The 19,235-nt window shown below is 37.3% G+C and overlaps 1 protein-coding gene across 2 annotated transcripts in view; it reads right to left on the bottom strand.

The window, feature by feature from the left end:
* SH3BGR (SH3 domain binding glutamate rich protein) overlaps positions 1 to 19,235 on the bottom strand; it is a 71,219-nt gene that overhangs the window by 33,912 nt on the left and 18,072 nt on the right. Inside the window, exon 3 of one of the 2 annotated variants that reach the window (NM_001243326.1) lies at positions 18,093 to 18,173. The exons of the other annotated variant lie outside the window; for it this stretch is intronic. Within the exon in view, the coding sequence (NP_001230255.1) occupies positions 18,093 to 18,173 (81 nt within the window). The remainder of the gene's footprint in view (positions 1 to 18,092; positions 18,174 to 19,235) is intronic. 2 annotated transcript variants of the gene reach the window in all.

Here is a 19,235-nt window from a genome sequence, read left to right as displayed (position 1 = left end):
TCTGTCCTCCCTTTCTCCTCCTGACTTCAATCTTTCCCAGCATCAGGGTCTTTTCCAGATTCTCAGTTCTTCACATGAGGTGGCCAAAGGATTGGAGCTTCAGCTTCAGCATCAGTCCTTCCAATGAATATTCAGGACTAATTTCCTTTAGGATTGACTGGTTTGATTTCCTTGCAGTCCAAGGGACTCTCAAGAGTCTTCTCCAACACCACACTTCAAAAGCATCAATTCTTTGACACTCAACTTTCTTTATGGTCCAACTCTCACATCCATACATGACTACTGGAAAAACCATAGCTTTGACTTGACAGACCTTTGTCGGCAAAGTAATGTCTTTGCTTTTTAATATGCTGTCTAGGTTGGTCTTAGCTTTTCTCTGAAGGAGCAAGCATCTTTTAATTTCATGGCTGCAGTCACCATCTGCAGTGATTTGGGAGCCCAAGAAAATAAAGTCTCTCACTGTTTCCATTGTTTCCCCATCGATTTGTATTCAAATGATATATAAATTGAATATATATATATATATACACACACATAAACATACACAGATACACACTTTCTATTTTGTATTAATCTTGGTTTTTCCTTTTATTCATTTACTGCATATAAATTATTGTTTTTCTATTTTCCTAATTTTAAAAGTTGAGTATTCATTTTACTAGGTTTTTATTTTTCTGTTATTTTTTGTTGTTTAGTAGCTAAATTGTGTCTGGCTCTTTGCAACCTCTGGACTCGTAGCCCACAAGGCTCTTCTGTCCATGAGATTTCCCAGGGAAAGATGCTGGAGTGGGTTGCCATTTCCTTTTCCAGGGGATCTCCTGGACCAGGGATCAAACCCACATCTCCTGCATTGGTACATGGATTCCCTACCACTGAGCCATGAGGGAAGCCCCAAAATATTTAAAGCTAACAATTTTCCTCTGTATAGACATTTGGCTATATATTGTGATTTGTATATGCAATAATATCTTTTGCTTATTATTTTATGATTTGTAATATCAGTTTTGTTTTCCTTTGGATATGGAGTTATTTGAAATATATTTATTTCTTAATTTTGTATGTTATTTCCCTTTCATATGGTAATTCTACACTTGGAATTAAAATGTATCCTATAAAATCATCCCTTTTTGAAGTTTGTGAAGGTTTCCTTTGTGACCAAGACTATAATAGATTTAGAAATTGTGTAATAAGTATACAAGAAAAATACATTCTATTTCTATCCAATATATTCTTATTCTTGTATTTGCACACATAAGTCTACACATTTCTATTAAACTGTTTGCTGTCACAGAAGACCCCAAGGTACCAAAATAATCTTAAGAAAGATAAAACTGGAGGTATTATGTTCCCTGATTTCAAATTATGGTACAAAGCTACAAAGGGAAAACAGTATGGTATTGGCACAAAAACAGACATACAGATTGATGGAACAGACTAGGGAGCCCGGAAATAAACCCACACATTTATGGTCATTTAATTTATGACAAAGTGGGCAAGAATATACAATAAGGAGAAGACAATCTCTTCAGTAAATGGAGTTGAGAAAACTGGACAGCTACATTCTAAAGAATCAAACTGGACTACTTTCTCATACCACATACAAAAATGAACTTAAAATAGATTAAACATTTAAATGTAAGACCTGAAACCATAAAACTTCTAGAAGAAAGCCATAAGCAGTACACTCTAACATCAGTCTTAGCAATGTATTTTTGGATGTCTCCACAGAGAAGAGAAACAAAAGCAAAAATAAATAAACTAAACTACATCAAACTAAAAGGCTTTTGCACAGTGAAAGAAAATATCAAAAAACAAGAAGACTGCCTACTGAATAGAAGAAGATATTTGTATACAATACATTTCAGGAAGGGTTAATATCCAAAATACACAAAGAACTCATTTAACTTATCACACACAAAAATGTTAACGGTCAGAGGACCTAAATAGACACTTTGCCAAAGAAGATACACAGATGGCCAACAGGCACATGAAAGATGCTCAACCTCACTAATCATCAGGGAAATGAAATCAAAACACAATGAGATATCACCTCATACCTGTCAGAATGGCCATTATCAAAAAGACAGCACAGAGGGCTGTCCTAAAATGGCAAGGAATAGGATGGGGAGACCACTTTCTCCCCCACAAATTCATCAAAAGATCATTTGAACGCTGAACAAATTCCACAAAACAACTTCTGAACACTGGCAGAGGACACCAGGCACCCAGAAAGACAGCCCATTCTCTTCAAAGGAGATAGAACAAAACATAAAAGATAAAAAGAGAGACCAAAGAGTTAGGGACAGAGACCCATCCAGGAGGGAGCCGGGAGGGAGAAGAAGTTTCCAAACACCAGGAAACCCTCTCGCTAGCAGGTCTGTGGGGAGTTTTGGAATCTCACAGGGCAACATAACTCGAAGGAAAAAAAAAACACAGATTATGCACATAACCGCAACTCCCAGCGGAGTAGCAGCCCAGATGCTCCCATCTGCCGGCAGCGAATGGGGGCTGAACAGGGAGGCCCAGGCTGCATGCTTAGGGCAAGGACCGGGTCTGAATGCCCTGAGGTCAATCTGAGAGAGTTAACGTAAGATAGCAACCCAAACTGTGGGATAGTCAGGGAGAGAGAAAAAAGAGAGAGAGAGAACTTCCCCTCGAAAAGCTCTAAGACACAACCTGGCCCACTCACAGAACAAAGGATTGAGCGAATACCAGAGGAGAACTAGCTGGCTGTGGACCGGCCCCTCCACCCACTGGAAGCAGAGAGGCAGGCGGGCAACAGCCAGAGCCAGAAGGTGAGAGGCAATCTCAACCCCAGAGATGGCAACCTCCACCAAACTATGAGCAGGCTCCCAGTTGCTAACCAAGACTTCCTGGGATCCTGGACAGTTGACATCCACCAGGAGGGTCACAGTAAGAGATCAGCTCACCAAAAGAGACACACAGCACACCTGAGATAGCGCTGTTGTGATGCACCCAGAAAACTGAGCGGCTGGGACTGAGGAGGTGATATGATGCACCACCCACCTGGGGAGAGTGTGCTTGCCAAACACCTGGTCACCTGAGCTGCTTGGACCTGGGAAGGGCACAAAACACAGGCCCAGCTGAGTCTGTGCCTTTGTGGAGTACCTGAGAACCTGAACCCAAGCAGCTTAGACCTGGGAAGTGCACCCAACCCAGGGCTGGCTTTAGACAGTTCCCCTGCAGAGAAACCTGGAGCCTGAGCAGTATAGACTGGAAAAGCACACACGCCATGAACGGGGGCAAACCCAGTGTAGCCCAGACACTGCGAGCACTCCCCACATATGCCAGTGATATTTGTTTGCAGTGTTCCTCCTTCCTCACAGCACAATTGAACAAGTGAGCCTAAATAAATGATCACCTTTGCCCCCTTGTGTCAGAGTGGAAATTAGACACTGAAGAAACTTGCAAACAGAGGAAGTCAAAATAAACAAAGAAGAGGGAACTGCTTTGGAAGTGACAGGTGCAATAGATTAAAACCCTGTAGTTAGCATTGGCTACATTGGAAGGGGCTTATAGACCTTGAGAAGAAGTATAAGCTGGAACAACGAACTATCTGAAACTGAACTGACCCCACACTGCCCTCAACAGCTCCGAAGAAATTTCTAGATATATTTTACTATTATCATTTTTTAATATTTTTTATTTTTAAGTTCTTTATTACTCCTTTAATTTTCATTTTAAAAACATACTATTACCTTGCAAAGAAAATACCCTATTTATAAAGCAAATTTCATATATTTTTTTATAGTTTTTGTGATTTTTTTTAATATTGTATTTTTAAGAGTGTAACCTCTACTCTAGATTTTTAACCTGTGCTTTTTGGTATTTGTTATCAATTTTGTACCTTTAAGAATCCAATCTTCAGTACCCACTCTTACTTAGGAGTGTGATTACTGGCTTGATTTCTCTCTCCCCTTTTGACTCTCCTTTTTCTCCCCCAGGTCACCTCTATCTCCTCCCTCCCTGTTCTCTTCTCTACTTAACTCTGTGAATCTCTTTGGGGGTTCTGGGCTGTGGAAAACACTTAGGGAACTGATTACTGGCTAGACTAGTCTCTCTCCTTTTGACTGCCCCTTCTCTCCTCCTGGTCACCTCTATCTCCCCCCTCCCTCTTTTCTTCTCCATGTAACTGTGTGAACCTCTCTGGGTGTCCCTCACTGTGGAGAATCTTTTCACCATTAACCTAGATGTTTTATCATCAGTGCTGTATGGATGGAGAAGTCTTGAGGCTACGGTAAGAATAAGATTGAAAGCCAGAGGCAGAAGACTTAAACCCAAAACTTGAGAACACCAGCAAACTCCAAAAAGGAGAGCTCATCCAAAAACCCCCATACCTCCACTTAAACCAAGCTCCACCCAAGAGCCAACAAGTTTCAGAGCAAGATATACCAAGCTAATTCTCCAACAATGCAGGAACACACCCTGAGCATTAAAATACAGGAGGCCAAAAGTCAAACCAAACTCATAGACACCTCAAAACTCTACTGGACACTTCACTGCACTCCAGGAAGAAGAAATCCAGCTCCACCCACCAGAACACCGACACAAGCTTCCCTAACCAGGAAACCTTGACAAGCCACTCGTCCAACCCCACCCACAGTGAGGAACCTCCACAATAAAGAGGAACCACAAACTTCCAGCATACAGAAAGTCCACCCCAAACACAGCAATCTAAGCAAGATGAAAAGGCAGAGAAATATTCAGCAGGTAAAGGAACATGATAAATGCCCACCAAACCAAACAAAAGAGGAATAGATAGGGAGTCTACCTGAAAAAGAATTCAGAATAATGATAGTAAAAATGATCCAAAATCTTGAAAACAACCTGGAGTTACAGATAAATAGTCTGGAGACAAGGATTGAGAAGATGCAAGAAAAGTTTAACAAGGACCTAGAAGAAATAAAAAAGAGTTCATCAATAATGAACAATGCAATAAATGAGATCAAAAGCACTCTGGAGGGAACCAACAGTAGAATAACTGAGGCAGAAGATAGTATAAGTGAGGTGGAAGATAGAATGGTGGAAATAAATGAAGCAGAGAAGGAAAAAAAAGAATTAAAAGAAATGAGGACAAAACCTCAGAGAACCTCTGGGACAATGTTAAATGCCCCAACATTCAAATCATAGGAGTCCCAGAAGAAGAAGACAAAAAGAAAGGCCATGAGAAAGTATTTGAGGAGATAACAGTTGAAAACTTCCCTAAAATGGGGAAGGAGATAGCCACTCAAGTCCGAGAAACCCAGAGAGTCCCAAACAGGATAAAGTGAAAGTGAAGTTGATCAGTCGTGTCTGACTCTTTGCAACCCCCTGGACTGTAGCCTACCAGGCTTCTCCATCCATGAGATTTTTCCAGGCAAGAGTACCAGACTGGGTTGCCATTTCCTTCTCCAGGGGATCTTCCCAACCCAGGGACTGAACCTGTTTCTCCTGCATTGCAGGCAGACACTTTACCCTCTGAGCCACCAGGGAAGCATTCAAGCAGGATAAACCCAAGGCAAAACACCCCAAGACACATATTAATCAAATTAATGAAGATCAAACACAAAGAACAAATATTAAAAGTAGCAAGGGAAAAAAAAAAACAAATAACACACAAGGGGATTCCCATAAGGATAACAGCTGATCTTTCAATAGAAACTCTTCAGGCCAGAAGGGAATGGCAGGACATACTTAAAGTGATGAAAGAGAAAAACCTACAACCCAGATTACTGTACCCAGCAAGGATCTCATTCAAATATGAAGGAGAAAGCAAAAGCTTTACAGACAAGCAAAAGCTGAGAGAATTCTGCACCACCAAATCAGCTCTTCAACAAATGCTAAAGAATCTCCTCTAGACAGGAAACACAGAAAAGGTTTATAAACTCGAACCCAAAACAACAAAGTAAATGGCAAAGGGATCATACTTATCAATAATTACTTTAAATGTAAATAGGTTGAATGCCCCAACCAAAAGACAAAGACTGGCTGAATGGACACAAAAACAAGACCCTTATACATGCTGTCTACAAGAGACCCATCTCAAAACAAGGGACACATATAGACTGAAAATGAAGGGCTGGAAAACAGTATTTCACCCAAATGGAGACCAAAAGAAAGCAGGAGTAGCAACTCTCATATCAGATAAAATAGACTTTGAAATAAAGGCCATGAAAAGAGACAAAGAAGGACACTACATAATGATCAAAGGATCAATCCAAGAAGAAGATATAACAATTATAAATATATATGCACCTAACATATGCAATATGTAAGGCAAATGCTAACAAGTATGAAAGGGGAAATTAACAGTAACACAATAATAGTGGGAGACTTTAATACCCGCCCCCCTCACACCTATGGATAGATCAACTAAACAGAAAACTAGCAATGAAACACTAAATGATACAATGGATCAGTTAAACCTAATTGATATCTATAGGATATTTCACCCCAAAACAATGAATTTCACCTTTTTCTCAAATGCACACAGAACCTTCTCCAGGATAGATCATAGCCTGGGCCATAAATCTAGCCTTGGTAAATTTTTAAAATTTGAAATCATCTCAAGTGTCTTTTCTGATCACAATGTGGTAAGATTAGATGTCAAATACCAGAAGGAAAAAAAAAACTATTACAAATACAAACATATGGAGGCTAAAAAACACGTTTCTGAATAACCAACAAATCACAGAAGAAATCAAAATATGTGTAGAAATGAATGAAAATGAAAATACAACAACCCAAAACCTATGGGATTCAGTAAAAGCAGTGCTAAGGGGAAGGTTCATAGCAATACAAGCTTACCTCAGGAAACAGGAGAAAAATCAAATAAATAACCTAACTCTACACCTAAAGCAACTAGAAAAAGAAGAAATGAAGAACCCCAAGGTTAGTAGAAGGAAAGAAATCATAAAAATTGGGGCAGAAACAAATGAAAAAGAAACAAAGGAGACCATAGCAAAAATCAACAAAGCTAAAAGCTAGTTCTTTGAGAAGATAAATAGAAAAACCATTAGCTAGATTTATCAAGAAAAAAAGGGAGAAAAACCAAATCAACAAAATTAGAAGTGAAAGTGTAGAAATCACAACAGACAACACAGAAATACAAAGGATCATAAGAAACTACTATCAGCAACTATATGCCAATAAAATGGACAACTTGGACAAAATGGACAAATTCTTAGAAAAGTATAACTTTCCAAAGCTGAACCAGGAAAAAGTAGAAAATTTTAACAGACCCATCACAAGCACAGAAATTGAAACTGTAATCAGAAATCTTCCAACAAACAAAAACCCAGGACCAGATGGCTTCACAGCTGAATTCTACCAAAAATTTAGAGAAGAGCTAACACCTATCCTACTCAAACTCTTCCAGAAAACTGCAGAGGAAGGTAAACTTCCAAATTCATTCTATGAGGCCACCATCACCCTAATACCAAAACCAGACAAAGATGCCACACACACACAAAAAAGAAAAGTACAGGCTATTATCACTGATGAACATAGATGCAAAAATCCTTAACAAAATTCTAGCAAACAGAATCCAACAACATATTTAAAAAATCATACATTATGACCAGGTGGGCTTTATCCCAGGGATGCATGGATTCTTCAATATTCGCAAATCAATCAATGTGATACACCCCAGTAACAAATTGAAAAATAAAAACCATATGATTATCTCAATAGATGCAGAGAAAGCCTTTGACAAAATTCACATCCAATTATGATTTTAAAAAACCCTCCAGAAAGCAGACATAGAAGGAACATACCTCAACATAATAAAAGCAATTTATGATAAACCCACAGCAAACATTATCCTCAGTGGTGAAAAAAATGGTGAAAAATTGAAAGCATTTCCCCTAAAGTCAGGAACAAGACAAAGGTGCCCACTCTTACCACAACTATTCAACATAGTTTTGGAAGTTTTAGCCACAGCAATCAGAGAAGAAAAAGAATAAAAGGAATCCAGATTGAAAAGAAGTAAAACTCTCATTGTTTGCAGATGACATGATCCTCTACATAGAAAACCCTAAAGACTCCAGCAGAAAATTACTAGAGCTAATCAATGAATATAGTAAAGTTGCAGGATATAAAATTAATACACAGAAATCCCTTGCATTCTTTATACACTAACAATGAGTAAACAGAAAGAGAAATTAAGGAAACAATTCCATTCACCATTGCAATGAAAAAAATAAAATACTTAGGAATAAATCTACCTAAAGAAACAAAAGACCTATATATAGAAAAATATAAAACACTGATGAAAGAAATCAAAGAGGACACAAATAGATGGAGAAATACACCATGTTCATGGATTGGAAGAATCAATGTAGTGAAAATGAGTATACTATCCAAAGCAATCTACAGATTCAATGCAATCCTTATCAAGCTACCAGTGGTATTTTTCACAGAACTAGAACAAATAATTTCACAATTTGTATGGAAATACAAAAAACCTCGAATAGCCAAAGCAATCTTGAGAAAGAAGAATGGAACTGGAGGAATCAACCTGCCTGACTTCAGACTATATTACAAAGCTACAGTCATCAGGACAGTATGGTACTGGCACAAAGACAGAAATATAGATCAATGGAACAAAATAGAAAGCCCAGAAATAAATCCATGCACCTATGGACACCTTATCTTTGACAAAGGAGGCAAGCATATACAACGGAGAAAAGACAATCTCTTTAACAAGTGGTGCTGGGAAATCTGGTCAACCACTTGTAAAAGAATGAAACTAGAACACTTTCTAACACCATACACCAAAATAAACTCAAAATGGATTAAAGATCTAAATGTAAGACCAGAAACTATAAAACTCTTAGAGGAAAACAGGCAAAACACTCTGACATAAATCATAGCAGGATCCTCTATGACCCACCTCCCAGAATATTGGAAATAAAAGCAAAAATAAGCAAATAAGACCTAATTAAGCTTAAAAGTTTTTGCACAATGAAGGAAACTATAAGCAAGGTGAAAAGACAACCTTCAGAATGGGAGAAAATAACAGTAAATGAAGCAATTGACAAAGAATTAATCTCAAAAACATACAAGCAGTTCCTGCAGCTCAATGCCAGAAAAATAAACGACCCAATCAAAAACTGGGCCAAAGAACTAAACAGACATTTTTCCAAAGAAGACATACAGATGGCTAAAAAACACATGAAAAGATGCTCAACATCACTCATTATCAGAGAAATGCAAATCAAAACCACAATGAGGTACCATCTCACACTGATCAGGATGGCTGCTATCAAAAAGTCTACAAACAATAAATGCTGGAGAGAGTGCAGAGCAAAAGGAACCCTCTAACACTGTTGTGGGAATGCAAACTAGTACAGCCACTATGGAGAACAGTGTGGAGATTCCTTCAAAAACTGGAAATAGAACTACCATATGACCCAGCAATCCCACTGCTGGGCATACACATCGAGGAAACCAGAATTGAAAGAGACACGTGTACCCCAATGTTCATCGCAGCACTGTTTACAATAGCTAGGACATGGAAGCAACCTAGATGTCCATCAGCAGACGAATGGATAAGAAAGCTTATACATACACATATACTTATACATATACACAATAGAATATTACTCAGCTATTAAAAAGAATGCATTTGAATCAGTTCTAATGAGGTGGATGAAACTGGAGCCTATTATACAGATTGAAGTAAGTCAGAAAGAAAAACATCAATACAGTATATTAACACATATAGACGGAGAAGGCAATGGCACCCCACTCCAGTACTCTTGCCTGGAAAATCCCATGGATGGAGGAGCCTGGGAGGCTGCAACCCATGGGGTCTCGAAGAGTTGAACACGACTGAGTGACTTCACTTTCACTTTTCACTTTCATGCATTGGAGAAGGAAATGGCAACCCACTCCAGTGTTCTTGCCTGGAGAATCCCAGGGACGGGGGAGCCTGGTGGGCTGCCGTCTATGGGGTTGCACAGAATCGGACACGACTGGAGTGACTTAGCAGCAACACATATAGATGGAATTTAGAAAGATGGTAACGATGACCATATATATGAGACAGCAAAAGAGACACAGATTTAAAGAACACTTTTGGACTCTGTGGGAGAAGATGAGAGTGGGATGATTTGAGAGAATAGCATTGAAACATGTATATTATCATACATGCAATAGGTACCAGTCCAGGTTTGATGCATGAAACAGAGTGCTTAGGGCTGATGCACTGAGATAACCCTGAGGAATGGGATGGGGAAGGAGGTCGGAGGGAGGTTCAGGATTGGGAACACATGTACACCCATGGCTGATTCACGTGAATGTATGGCAAAAAAAAACACCACAATATTCTAAAGTTTAAAAAATAAAAAAGACAACATATAACAAGTATTGGTGAAAATATGGAGAAAAGAGAACCCTCATGCACCATTGACAAAAATGCAAATTGTTACAGCTACTAGGGAAGGAAGTATGGTGAGTCCTCAAAAAATTCAAGATAGAACTGCCATACTATCCATCAGTGGTACTCCTGAGTATTTATCTGAAGAACATGAAAACACTAATCTGAAAAAATATATGCACTTCAATGTTCATTGCAGCATTATTTACAATAGCCAAAATATCAAAGCAACCTAAGTGTTCTTAAATAGGTGAGTAAATAAAGAAGATATTATGTATATATATATATATATATATATATATATATATTCCATATATATGTGGAATATTATACCATCATATAAAAATAATTAGGACTTCCCTGTAGCCCATATGGTAAAGAATTTGTCTTCTATGCAGGAGACCAGGCTTGATCCCTGGGTGGGGAAGATCCTCTGGAGAAGGGAATGGTGATCCACTCCTATGTATACTTGCCTGGAGAATCCCATGGACACAGAAGCCCAGTGGGCTACAGTCCATGGGGTCCCAAAGAGCTGGACATGACTGAGCAACTAACACACAACACACACATATAAAAGAATGGAATTTGCAAGTGCATGGATGGACCTAGAGGGTATTACGCTAACTGAAATAAGTCAGACAGAAAAAGACAAGTACTGTATGATACCATTCATATGTGGAATCTAAAAAGCAAAACAAATGAACAAACATAACCAAACAGAAGCAGAGTCATAAGTATGTAGTGGTTGCCAGAGTGGAGAAGGATGGAGGGAGGAAATAAACAACTGAGGGAGATTAAGACATACACACTTTAAGTCACAAAATTGATGAATCACTGTTATGAAATATACAATATAGGGAATACAGTCAATAATTATGTAATATCTTTGTATGGTAACTAGATTTATTATGGTGATCATTTTGAAACGTCCTGAAATAATGAATCACTATGTTGTACAATGGGAACTAATGTAGTGTTGTTGGTTAATTATATTTCAAAAACAAATAAACAAACTCATAGGGGAAAAAAATGTGTTTACCAGAGGCAGGGGGTGGGGAGAAGTGAACCGGATGATGATGGACAAAACGTACAAATTTCCAATGACAAGATAAATAAGAACTATAGATGTATTATACAACATGATAATATAATTAACATAGCTGTGTGTTATATATGAAAAATGTTAAAAGAGTAAATCCTAAGAATTCTCACACAAGGAAAACAATTTCTTTTCTAGTTCTTCAATTTGGTATCTATACAAAATAATGGATGTTCACTAAACTTACTGTGGTTCATTTCATGATGCATGTAAATGATTATGCTGTATACATTAAATTCTAGCACTATATGTCAATTATATCCCAATAAAACTGGAAGAATTTTTTTTAATTTTAAGATTTTTAAAAAATTAATTTTGCTAATTACATTTGTTTGTATGCTTAAAAGAGTACCTAATATGTAAGAAATGCAATGTATGTATTGAAAGGTATGTTTTTAACAAGTTTTCTCTAGGGGTTTCTGGTTTATGTATTTGACCGCCATGTACTATGATCCACAAAGATCCATGACTACTATATTTTCTTCATATATTTTTACCATTTTTCTTTATATAATACCTCTTTTACTTCATTATCACTTTTGGTCTTTAATTCATCTGAGAGCCAATATTCCCGCTTTCTTTTCGTTTATGCCCTTCATTTCAAGTTTTCTTTGAGTTATTGTTTTATTGTTATAAATAACATATCTCAATCTTCACTAAAATCTAATTTCACTGACGACTGTAATTCTGTTATAGGAAAGTAATCTTCTACAGACACTCAAACAGACAATGATTATAAACTCTAGGTGAAATTTAAAGAACAAATTTTCTATATGACATAAGTTAAAGGAAAAATAAAAAGCTAGATGATTCAAGAGGAAGTTGACACTTGAAAGATGAGAATGATTTGTACCCTTATGCTCACAGCCACATTATTAACAAAGGCTAAGAACTGGAGACAATCCAAATACCATCAGTGGGTGAATGGAATATATAATGGAATGTTATTCAGCCTTAAAAAAAAAAAGAAAATCCTGACACAAGCCTGTCACAAAAAGACAACTACCATTTGATTTCACTCATATGAGGAGTCTAAAATGGAAAAATTCACAGAAACAAAAAGAAAAATGGTGGTTACTAGGGACTGAGAATAAGGAAAAATGGGGAGTATTATGAATATAAGACTTTCAGTCTTACAAAATGAAAAGTCCCGGAGGTCTTTTGCACTGCAATGTAAATATAGTTAACACTACTGAGCAGTAATTTTTTTTTTAATATTTTTTAAGAAAGTAGGAATAGCACCGAGTAAGTTGCCATTCTCAAGGCTTGAACCTGAAAGTAAGCAAATCTTGTGAGAAACATAAAACCACAACAGCAAATTCACAGGTTTTTTTTTTTCTTGTCTGAAAAATCAAAAAACCTGAATTTGGGGCAACCACAGCCCCTGGAAAATCAAGACAGAATCTTGGACAGGAGAGAGGCAAATGGAGAGGGCCCCAAATTCTGTTTATAAACTCTGCCAAAATCCTCAACTGAGCCCAGAATAATGTGTGCATATGACTGGTTTCAGCTAAAGAAAAAGTAATTCAGATTTAAGCTGCTACTAGAAACATAGTGTTTGCAATCTGAGTACAACAAAGTAAATGCCCTACTGAAGCCAAAAAAAATCAACATTTTTCAGAGGAATATAACAAAATACAGTCTGCACAACACAATATTCACTATGTCCAAGTATCCAAAACCCTTGAAGTATAAAGAACAAGGAAAATGTGACCCATCCCCAAAAAGAAAAAAGAATAGAGACTGAATCCAGAAAGAAGCCAGATGTCGGAATTAGCAGACAAGGAATTTTAAAAGCAGCTAATAAGACTATGGGCTTCCCTGGTGGCTCAGAGGTTAAAGCATCTGCCTACAATGCGGGAGACCTGGGTTTGATCCCTGGGTCAGGAAGATCCCCTGGAGAAGGAAACGGCAACCCACTCCAGTATTCATGCCTGGAGAATCCCATGGACGGAGGAGCCTGGTGGGCTACAGTCCACGGGGTCGCAAAGAGTTGGACATGACTGAGCGAGCAACTTAACTTAATAAGACTATACTCAAAGATGTAAAGGAAAATATTCCTACAGTGATGAAACAATTGGAAATATCAGCAGAGAAATAAAAACTGTAAACAGCAAACAAATGGGACATTCTAGAATGTAAAAAAAAGTACAATATCTGAAATTTAAGCGTCACTAGACTAAATGCAAAATAAAGATGACAGAGGAAAAAGTAAGTAAACTTAAAGATAGACAAACAGAAATTATACAATTTGAAGACTGGAGAAAAACAAGGGTTAAAAAGAAGCTTCAGGGAAATAAAGGAAATATAGGATAATGACAAAAGACTTAAAATATATGGAGTTAGACTGTCAGAAGGGGAGATGAGAAAAAATGGGGCAGAAATAATATTTGAAACTATAATGGCTAAAATCTTCCTAAATTTGGTCAAAAAATTTATAGATTCCACATTAATTCTTCCAATCCATGAACACAGAATATCTTTCCATTTATTTATTTATTCCATTTATTATTTATTCGATTTCTTCCAACAATGTCTTACTGTTCTCAGTGCATAGGTAATGCACCCCTTTGCTCAAATGTATTCTTAGGTATTTTACTTTTTGCTGCAATTGCAATGGAATTGTTTTCTTAATTTCTTTTTCTGCTGGCTCTTTGTTAGCATATATAACAAAATTTCCTACCAGGTGCACTATTTTTATCATAATTCTCATCAAGTCTTTCAAATTTGAAAATGAACAGTAATGAATTAACCACAGTCATTTTAAGTTTTTTAAGTCTTTTGTCACACACAGATATTTTTCTTAGCTTCCCTGAAAGCCTTTGTAATCAGCTACAAACCATCGTGCTTAATCTACTATGTAGAATGACTACTCAGAGTGCCACAGAAAAGGATTTTACGTCGAGTGCTGTGGAGTAGAGGCTTCTGATAGCATCAGTTAGAGACCATATGACTGGACTGAGTCAGAATTTCCAAAATTCTAGTTGAGATGTAGATGGATTCCTGAGGCTTCTAAACTCGGATCCAGTGGAATTAAGAGCTAATTACATAGAACAGAATGAATCAATGAGGTATGACTGTAGTTTTTGCTTGGAATATTGTTGATTTTTTTTAATGTTTTATTTTCTGGATGTGTAAGGAAGCCCTGTTTTTTCTCTTAAGTATTTTATAAATTTTGACATTGTAGTAGATGCTACTTTTGTACATTGAAATCAAACATTTGTAAATAACATTCTCTCTGATTCCTCCAGAATTCAAAAATTCTAATTGAATCTTTTTACTTTTTACAATATAGTTATTTGCCTAGGTTCAGTAAGAATGTATATTCCTTGTTACGAAGGCATAATTGGAAACTGGTTATGCAACCAAAGCCTTGCTTCTGTGTTATTAAGGATGAGGCTCACTGAGCATAGGCAAAACATTCTCTGACATAAATCATATAAATGTCTTGGGTTGGCCTCCCAAGGCAATAGAAATAAAAACAAAAATAAACAAATGGAACCTAACCAAACTTATAAGCTTTTTCTCAGGAAAGGAAATTAAAAAAAAAAAGACAACCTATAAAATAGGAGAAAATATTTGCAAATGATACAGTTGACAAGGGCTTAATCTCCAAAATATATGGACAACTTAATTGAAAAATGGGTATAAGACCTTAATAGACACTCTCAAAAGAAAATGTACAGATGACCAGTAGGCACATGAAAAAATTACTAATTATTTAGCTCAACATTACTAATTATCAGAGAGATGCAAATCAAAACTGCAAGGTACCACCTCACAGGGGTCAGAATGGCCACCACTGAAAAGTCTACAAATTACAAATGCTGGAGATAGTCTGGAGAAAAGGGAACTCTCCTACACTGTTGGTGGGAATGCAAGTTAGTGTGGCCACTACAGAAAACAGTATGGAGGTTCCTCAAAAAACAGTATGGAGATTCCTCAGAAAACTAAAAATAGAATTATCATATGATCCCACTTCTGGGCATATACCCAGACAAAACTATAATTCAAAAAGATACATGCACCCCTATGTTTATAACAGCACTATTCACAATAGTCAAGACATGGAAACAACCTAAACCTATCAAATGTCCGTTGATAGATGAATGGATAATGATGTGGTGCATATATACAGTAGAATACTACTCGGCCATAAAAAAGAATGAACCTACCTACAAAACAAGAATAGACTCACAGACCTAGAGATCAGGGTTGTGGTTGCCAAGGCAGAGAGAGAGGGGGGAAAGGGATGGACTGGGAGTTTGGGGCTGGTTGATGCAAACTATTACATTGAGAATGGAGAAACAACAAGGTCCTACTGTATAGCACAGGAAACTATATCCAATCTCTGGGGATAAACCGTAATGGAAAGGAACATTTTAAAAGAATGCAGATATGTATATACCTAGGTCACTTTGCAGCAGAGATTGGCACAACATTGTAAATCGACTATACTTCAATTAAAAATAAAATAGAAGAATGATGCTCATTGAATCAGATATGTGAAGAACTAAGGTTGACTTTACAGGGACAGTGCTTACTCACAAAGCTCTCTTAGGAAAACCAGCCCTGTACTTGGCCTGGAACAGCCTGCTTAAGACAAAAAACCAGTTCTGCAAGCAATAATGCTGCTTATAATGCTGAATATCATTTTATAAGTATACATTTTCTCCACAATAGTCAAGAATGTCTATTTTTAGCTTGAGCAAGATTGATTTCTTTGCTGACACTTCTCCACGATGTTGTTTACTACAAAATGATACTGTGACAAATAATATCATTTCCATAAATCATCAAGTGTCTGTCTTCCCAAAGGAGACTTGAAGGACTTTGCCAGGGTGCACACACATAACCACTGAGCAATAGTGACAGCAACGAAGGTTCTAGCTCAAACTGCGCTGCAAATAGTGGGGTCCCTTTGTGGTGGCTCAAATGGTAAAGAATCTGCCTGCAATACATCTCTTTGCTGTCCAACATGCTCATTGCTGATTCAGTCCATCAGCAATTCTTACCAGCATTCTTCCTTCAGAACAGGCACTAAAGTCATCCACTTCTGTACCATTCTATCCCCACCACCCTAATCCAAGCCACCAGGACATCTGTAGTCATTCATCCCACTTCAATCCATTCATCCTGTTGTAGTCAAAAGAGTTCTAAGAAGGAAATAAGATCACTTTATTCCTCTGCTTGAAAACCCTTATGTCTTCACACACCTAAGATAGACTCCAGAGCACCCCAGTAAGCCACAGGCTGCTCACTTGCCACCCCTGCATCCCATGTATCTGTTCCCCTCACTCCAGGGACTCAGGCCTCATGGCCATCAAGCAGGTCTTCTCCAAGCTCTATGCTGCCTCAGGGCCTTTGCACTTGCTCTTACCTTTCCCTGAAACACTCTTCCCTCCACCCTTCCTCTCCTTTTCAAGATCCCAGGGACCTGAGTGTCCCCACCAAGAAATATATCCTAACACTAAGGCACCATCTCTTAAACATACTAGCTAAACTAATGTGACTCCGTTAACAAACTCTTTCATCAAATAAAAAAGATTGAATTGTGTGTAATAACTTTTAGCACTTTTTTTAAGCTGTTAATAAAATGTATGAAATATGTTGCATTTAAGTTGACCAAAGCCAGAAAGGTGTTTCATTATCTTAACAGGAGGCTTTATCCTCCTATAGAACCATTAGCCATCTGGGAAATCTACATTAGCATTTGGAGACAGAATCTGTTAAACTTCATAAAAGAGACCTCAGGCATTATTACCTGAAGAATGCAGACACATGGAAGACAGCACACCCACATGCCTCTGAGACACACCCATCTCTGTAAGGTAATCCTTTCAGGGGAGCTCAGAATTTACTTGTGCAAGAATTAACTTTCACAAAAATCTCTTTTGAAATGAAGCAGGGCACAAACAAATTAACTAAGAAATAAATGAATTAGATAAATGTGTGCTTGTCTTGTATCTATGTCATGTATGAGATGCTTGGTAGAGGTAAGGGTTTCAATGAAAGTAAAGAATAAAGCCAGATGATCTCCATCAAACATTCAAATTCATGGTACTTGTTTTATTAGCATAATTCTTTATTTCAATGATATTAATACATAATTAAAGATGAAACAACACCAGAGGGGGGGGGGGAAACCTTATGAAATTTATTTACAAGTCTAGATCATACTTTTTCCCTCCTTACCAGATACAAAAAGGCAAAATTCAATTTATTTTAAACAGAAATAATAGAAGAGTATATATCACTATAAAATTAACTAACATAAGCTGTTGTGAAAAATTCACAACAAAATAATTTCATAGATATAACCTGAGAATTTATATTTTTACATATTCAATTAACACCCTTAAAATTATTGAATGCAATATTTCTTAACTTAGGTATTGTAAAACTTATTATAACTAGGTATAAACCTCAAAAATAATAAAAGTATAGTTCTGAAATATGTTTCAGTAGAACCCATGCATATCTCTGCATAAGAAAAAGAAGTATATTGCAATCATGTTAATTTAAAGATCATTATTTATTTAACAGTCTCGGGTGCTGATCTTATCCTCACTTATGACCTATATCGAACCCCATGGGGGTGCTCAAGCTTACCTTTGAGCCTGGAGGGGGAGCCAAGCCAAGGAAGGAATAAATAATATTCTCTTCTTTTGCAGAAAAGAAAGAGTCAAAATCCTTGAAGCAAAGAAAAAGAATGATTAAACCCAATACACACTTGTGAGTCAGTACATTGACCTAAGTTAATCTTTCTTATTTATTAGTCATAAAGTGAGGAGCTAACACAAAAGCTTATTCGCTTTGCCAAAGATGATAAATCCCCAAATTTGGGAAATTGAACCATGAAGTTTACATTTGTTTTTACACGCCTTCATTGTGCCTGTTATAGTATAGTGAGAACACACACACACGGAGTATCCCGGCTCAGGAATTACTGACAAGACTCAAACATACATTGGCAGTCTTGCTACTGCCTACCCTCTCCTGACATGTGTTAAGAGTTTAAAACCAAAGACAGTCCACCTATGTTAAGAAGAAAATTTTATGTAATTCCTGTGTGTTCATCTTATCCAAAGCTTTGCTTTTTTCCTACCTGTCACCCTGATTCTCTGTGATTATTTTCTTCTTTTGTACTGAATGTATTTTTGTAAGCTGCCTCATATCTTAAGGGAAATATCACATACTCTGAGTGAGTCTTTGGTATTAAAAATACTCATTGATTCCCAGAACACACACTTACTAGTTGTTGCTAAAGATTACATGATAGGATGCATTAGTAGTAGTAGTACTAGTAAGTTGTCATTGTTCAGTCACTAAGTCATGTCTGCCTGTTTGTGACCCCATGGACTGCAGCACACAGGCTCCTCTGTTCTACACTATTTCCTGGAATTTGCTCAAATTCATGTCCATTGAGTCAGTGATGTTACTCAACCATCTCATCCTCTGCCAACCCCCTTCTCCTTCTGCCTTCAATCTTTCCCAATGTCAGGGTCTTTTCCAATCAGTCAGCTCTTCACATCAGGAGGCCAAAAGTATTGGAGCTTCAGCTTCAGCATTGGTCCTACCAATGAATATCAAGGACTGATTTCCTTTAGGATGGACTGGTTTGATCTCCTTGCAGTCCAAGGGACTTTCCAAAATCTTCTCCAACACCACAGTTCAAAAACATGAATTCTTCAGCACTCAGCTTTCTTTATGGTCCAGCTCTCACACCTGTACATGACTACTGGAAAAACCATA

Source organism: Bos taurus, chromosome 1 (genome assembly GCF_002263795.3).
Source record: "Bos taurus isolate L1 Dominette 01449 registration number 42190680 breed Hereford chromosome 1, ARS-UCD2.0, whole genome shotgun sequence".
Taxonomy (NCBI): Eukaryota; Metazoa; Chordata; class Mammalia; order Artiodactyla; family Bovidae; genus Bos; species Bos taurus.
Note: the sequence above shows the minus strand (reverse complement) of the source record. Positions and strands in the feature narration are given on the sequence as shown.